General features: G+C 31.5%; 1 protein-coding gene across 1 annotated transcript; it reads left to right on the top strand.

The window, feature by feature from the left end:
- The first annotated feature begins 3,282 nt into the window (after positions 1-3,282).
- Positions 3,283-5,408, top strand: LOC112502364 (protein LURP-one-related 15-like). The gene is made up of 3 exons (XM_025106256.1): positions 3,283-3,579; positions 4,289-4,516; positions 5,080-5,408. Exons 1-3 carry the CDS (start codon positions 3,346-3,348, stop codon positions 5,230-5,232), a joined length of 615 nt encoding a protein of 204 aa, XP_024962024.1. The 5' UTR covers positions 3,283-3,345; the 3' UTR covers positions 5,233-5,408.
- The last annotated feature ends 658 nt before the right edge of the window (positions 5,409-6,066 follow it).

Here is a 6,066-nt window from a genome sequence, read left to right as displayed (position 1 = left end):
CAAACGTAACAAAGAGGGTGACCCTAAGCTCGCCAGATCCGGATCTACCATTCTCATGTTAGTGAGTAAATAAATAACTCACAATGCCCCCATTTATACAACGTAAAATTTTCCTCTTYTGTTTACAAAGCAYGTTKATTTAAAAATATATATCACCTTTCMAAGTTACCAAAGTATTTCCTACATACTTTATCAAAGAAACAAGACATACTTAATATGTATAAAGTCACTTTGTATTAAGGATGGTGATGTGCTCCGACCCGGTGGGGAACCCGGCTCACCCGGCCTGAACGGGGGATGGGGATTCCCCGCTAAAATAGGGCCCGGGGATGGGGCCGAGGATCTCCGGTAGACTTAAATCGGGGTCGGGGATCCCAGTAGACTCAAACTAACATATATCTTTCATAAGGTTTGACTGGAGTTTGACCAGGGATGAGATGTTAATCCCCATACCCGCCGGGGACTGGGGCCGGGGCTATTATTAAAAATCAGGGCTGGGGATTACAAAACCCGCCCCATCCACGAGTCGTTCCATGCCTACTTTGTATAAACATCAATACCTTCCTTTCATATCATAATTTAAAATCATGCATTTTCTACTTTATTCATCAAAACACATCCAACAAAATAAATCATGTAAAAGTAATTACGTTTGACATGCACCCCATTAAAATCTAATTGAAACTCACMTTAGCCTCCGGTGCCCAACTTGCTTATCCATCGTGCTACCTAAACAATCCACAYATGATTCTCACATCAATACAAACATCCTAAACAAAAGATTTAGACAACTTACTTATCTTCATATACATACCATCAAGAACCACWCAAAAATGGACTCTGAAYCTTTTCCTACATGGATTTAAWAKAAWCAAATCTTTTATTTGAGTTTAAAACGGACAACTCTGCAAAAACCCATTTTTTTAAACTAGTTAGAGCCCAAAATACCTCATAATCAACACATAGATTGTATAGGACTTCTSAACCRTTCCATATTGGTATTACACRTCTAAATCCGAGTTACGAGTGATTTTAWACAATTTTTACAATTTACAGCATCAAAATAACCTAATYMGGTGACTTGCTCTTATTTCTTCTGAGGCTCTTGGCTCACATTCTAACCCCCAAAATATTCTTATCWTACACATTAAAATATTTTTATAAGGTTCGCATATTCATTTTTGCACTTAMAACCTAATGAATGCATAGGTTTTCATATATTGATCAAATCAAACTCAAACATTATTTTAACTTTGAAAATCCATCAAAACCTATAAGGAACATTGAAATAATTACTGTAACACCTTTATATATCTATCATAACAATATCCACCAAATTTCAATTCATAATTTTGCATATAACGACTCAATTTTAAAAATTAACGACTCAATTTTAAAAATTAAAAGAAACAGTTTGACTTTTTGGAAAAAGTCAACTGTTTTTAACATACCCTTTAATCTATCATCAAAACATACTTGAGTGGAAATTTTCTTCTTCAATCCATCTAATAACATCTTAATAATACAAAGAAACAAACCATAACAARCATCTTAACATTTTCATGAATATTTCAATGTCTTAAAGTTCATCACTAAACTTTGACTTCTAAAGATTGTTAAAGATAACAATTTTTCAACTTCAACTCATGATTGAACATATTAGATGAACTCAAAACTATCCTAAACATGAAATTAACTTACCAACAAATACTTCTACTAACAAGATGTATRCACCCACTTTGTTCCARTCCTWGAAGGATTGTAGGTTCTAATGCATCAAAGTGAAGATATAACACAAKGAAACTCAATTGGGCTAAAATRYACATCATAAACCGGGTTCTCACATAAATTAYACATATACATAGYTGTCYTCATGACAGCCGCTAAAACTCGGTTTTGAGCTCTAAAAAGCCAAAAATCRAATCCAATACTAACCTAAACATCAGATATTTCAAGAAATCAAACTAAAAMWWAARRAMYTWMCYTWAWTTKKYSRWTWRRWKRAAARRAARSMARGKTKRARSCYTWRRWKRMYTYCMWYSSCMWYYTYYTYCYTYYYCCAATTCCTCTCTTCAATTCCATTATTTTATTTTTCTTTTCTTTTAAAACCCCTATTTATATTATTACRAAATTAAGGGAAGGACATTATAACCCCATGGTTTTCACTATCAAACAATTATACWCCAAACTTTTCAAACATCTAAATATTTTATCTAACCTTTTAAAATGGGATGTTACAATCTTAAAGATACCARAGTTGGTTCATCCAGGTCGTGAGGCAAAGTCTTTGCTTGAGCAATTAAGTGGGTCGCTGATGTTCTCAACGCCATTGCRAGTGTGCATGTAATCGTTGCCACTCCCTTTGTCATCAACCTCTCGTCAATTGTCCGAAGTCCAAGTGTCGCCTTCAATGTCATCGTCGTCAACTCTTGMCCTCAATTACCARGTGATGTGACATCAAATACAGGTGGATTTTCATCATAACAAGTATGAATTTAAACAAAAGAAAATGCTAGTTTTTAATTAAAATATTAACTATACTTATGATATTTTAGATTCTATAAATAAAGGGGTCATATTTTTAATTAAAATAMGGTGTTTATCATGTTTGAATATGTTTTTCAATTAGTAATATGAATTTACTCATGAAGTTGTAAGAAGTTGAACGCATATACTATTAATATGTACATTTGAATTTTAAATAATATGCATTGAACAACGGTATTTGACGCATAATAATTGAAGAGTCATCCAAAATGTTTTATGATATAATATAGATATTTTCTTGATATTCTTGATTTAAAAATAACCGATAGTCTAATTCAAAATATTAAAGTAAAGTATGTCATTATTTAAATATGCTTATGAGTTATTTATATAGATTCAAATATTAAGTTTTAAGAAGTTATACTTATGCAGCTTCAACAAGTACACTTGAATTTTAAGTAGTATACATTTATCAACAATATATAAATATATAATAACTGGTTTTATAGATAAAGATTTTGTAATAGGTTTTTATATAWTTTTTACATACACATGATTAATATGGAATTCAAGCAATTAAGTCAAATAACAATTATTCGAGTTGTAGACCCCTTTTGAATTGACATTGCCCCCAAAAAAGATTATATATTCTTATTGAAATTTTTAGGGATACCCTCCTTTAGTTTTCTTATTTTCTTGTAGTGGGAATCGTTTTTATTATATTTTTTATTTTAAAACGTGTTTCGAATATTTCTATGCATATAATAAATAGAACGATRTGTCAAACTCGACTCATATGCTACACAAGAAAACTTGTATTTAATTGTAGCAATTTTGTTAACAGAGCAATTGAGCGGCATGTCACAAACTCAGGTCAAACCAGTATGTGTTGTGAGTTCACAATTCGTATCTCCATATCCTATAGATATGTTGAACGGAAAGAAACTACTAACTCTTTCTGATGGAAACTTTGGTGTGACTGATATCAACGGCAACTTGATGTTCAAAGTTAGAGGAAAGTTATTGAGCTTTCATGGTAAACGTCTCTTAGTCGACGTCGTCGGCAATCGTATTGTCACTTTCCAAAAAAAGGTCATGTCCTTCACATATTGATTATCTTTACTTTATCCGATGATTAATGTTACAGTGTTATTTAATCCAATAGTTTACATCATTTATAATTACTATAAATGGACTAAAATTTAATAGATAATTAATATTTCGTATTAAGATAGTACTTTATTTATTTTTTGTTTTTAAATTGTAAATTACGTTGAAACTATTTAAATAATATTTTGGTCAGTGAAACTTAAAAATATACGTATAAAACATTTGTATCATAATGAAATATTTAACCAAAAAATTCAACAGCAAAAAATTAAAAATAATATAATATATCTATTTCGATGTAATATTTATTAATTAGGACACAATTTTAGAAATGCCATATAAAAAAATAATTGAGATCGCATAATTTGGCCATGACAATTTATTCTAACGTCATTGTATAGGATGTACAATCGTTAAACCCTATTAAATTTAAAGTTTTATTATATATGGGTTGTCTAATAACGATAGGACATTCTAAAAGGTTCATTTTGTTGTACTGCATTTCCTCATAACCACTAGTTTTGTTGATTTCTTGACTGATTTGAGTTGTAGAAACTTCTCATTAGGATACTTTGCCGATAGACAACCGAACGACTATGTATTCGTGATGTCGGTTGAGCAGTTATGTTATCGAGTGAGTTAAACTGATGGAGCTGACTTTCTAAACTAATGTTTTGTTAATATGTATCAGCTAATAGGTGGTCGTAAAAGATGGCAATGTTTTAGAGGAGATAGCACAGACCCTAGAGATCATGTGTTCACTGCAAAACAATCATCTAGAACCCAATTCAAGACTTCACTTGATGTGTTCTTGGCCTCCAATAGAAGGCAAGATGTTGCTGATTTCAAAGTWAAAGGCAAYTGGTTTGAAAGACGGTGTGCTGTTTATGCTGGAGAGACTACAACTATCATTGCAGAGGTAAAGACAACATCTTTTTACTAAGCATTTACGGTCTTTTACGAGGTAACTAAACAATTTTATGCTTTTTATCGGGTAAGTTATGCTTATTCGATCAGAGATGATAGTCTTTATCAACAATTTTACTGTGTCATTTTGCTCATGGAGAATCTTGGATAAAAATCATATGTCCCACATGTTTATGTACTATACATGTCCACCAATCATATAAATACACGTACGTAGAGTAAGAAAGTAAATGAATTAAATAAATTTAAAATAAATGAAAATTTGATGGGTTTTAGTTTCATTGGTGGAACATGAATGAGACGTGTGATTTTGGGACAAGTGATTTTTATCCAGGAATCTTACCTCGTAAATGAGGGTGGTGACTTTTACCCGGTTAACCGCTTATCGGGTAAAAGACACTTATACTCTATGTTATTGATATGACCGAGAATTGTACCGGCACGGTAAGTGAGAATGATGACTCTTACCTTCTAAGGTAAGTCTGTTGGTACTACTTTTCATGCATGATGTACAAGCCATTTGAACCCTGATCGAGCTATATGGTAAAATCATAGATGAACAAGAAACAGACCGTTGAAAGCATTGCTTTTGGAATCGACACGTATACCATTACGGTGTATCCAAACGTTGATCACGCCTTTATTGTTGCACTCATGGCGATTCTCAATGAGATTAATGATGATAAAAGTGACGATGATGAAAAATGATATGTGGTCGCACAAATTTCAGCTTAAATAATATCGTCTTATGTTTAATAAAAGGAGGAAAAAAGGATTTGTTATGCTTATTGGGTGTTTGCTTGTTACGATGTTGTAAGTCTGTTGTTGTATCTCGTCAAATGTATCTCCAATGAAATCCATCAATAATACTTTTGATTTTGCTAGAGGTTAATGTTTTAGAATTTTATTACTATATTTATGAGCTGTTTTCTCATATTGTTATTTAAGTTTCGTTGCAAATTAATCATTTTATTCATTAAAATGCTAAATAAACGCTAGATGTGCCAAGATGAGAGTTTCATGTTATTTATAATCGTATTTGAAAAATGAAACAATAAAATGAACGATTAATTGTTTCGTTTTTCTTATATTTCTACAACTATAATGATAAGAATTGTTTTTTTACGATATTACATTATGCAAACATTTCAATGGCCGATCGAGCTCATTTACATTGACTCTTTTAATTGTTGTAGGGAGCTAAATAGGAAAAAACTTCACTCTAATAGATTTCGTATTGTGGATAATCHTAAAWTTTCWTGTCTCATATATATCCATCAATCATATAGATATATGCAACCAGAGAGAGAAAGTAAATATGAATTAAATAAATTTAAAATAAATAAAAATCTGACGTGTTTTAATTTTATTGGTAGGAAATGAATGAGACATGTTATTTTTATCCCTGTATATATTGGCTCACTACATTAATTTTCATTATCTCATTCCCTACATGCGAGGTTCTAAATGGCGTGAGGCGTGGAGTGACGGCAGAGCCAAACTAGAATTTGGTTACAGAAGTAACAATTACTAAAATGCCCG

Source organism: Cynara cardunculus, unplaced genomic scaffold, assembly GCF_001531365.2.
Source record: "Cynara cardunculus var. scolymus isolate 2C unplaced genomic scaffold, CcrdV1 Un_Scaffold_1291, whole genome shotgun sequence".
Taxonomy (NCBI): domain Eukaryota; kingdom Viridiplantae; phylum Streptophyta; class Magnoliopsida; order Asterales; family Asteraceae; genus Cynara; species Cynara cardunculus.
The sequence above is the reverse complement of the archived record's forward strand: the minus strand, read 5'-3'. Positions and strand labels throughout refer to the sequence as shown.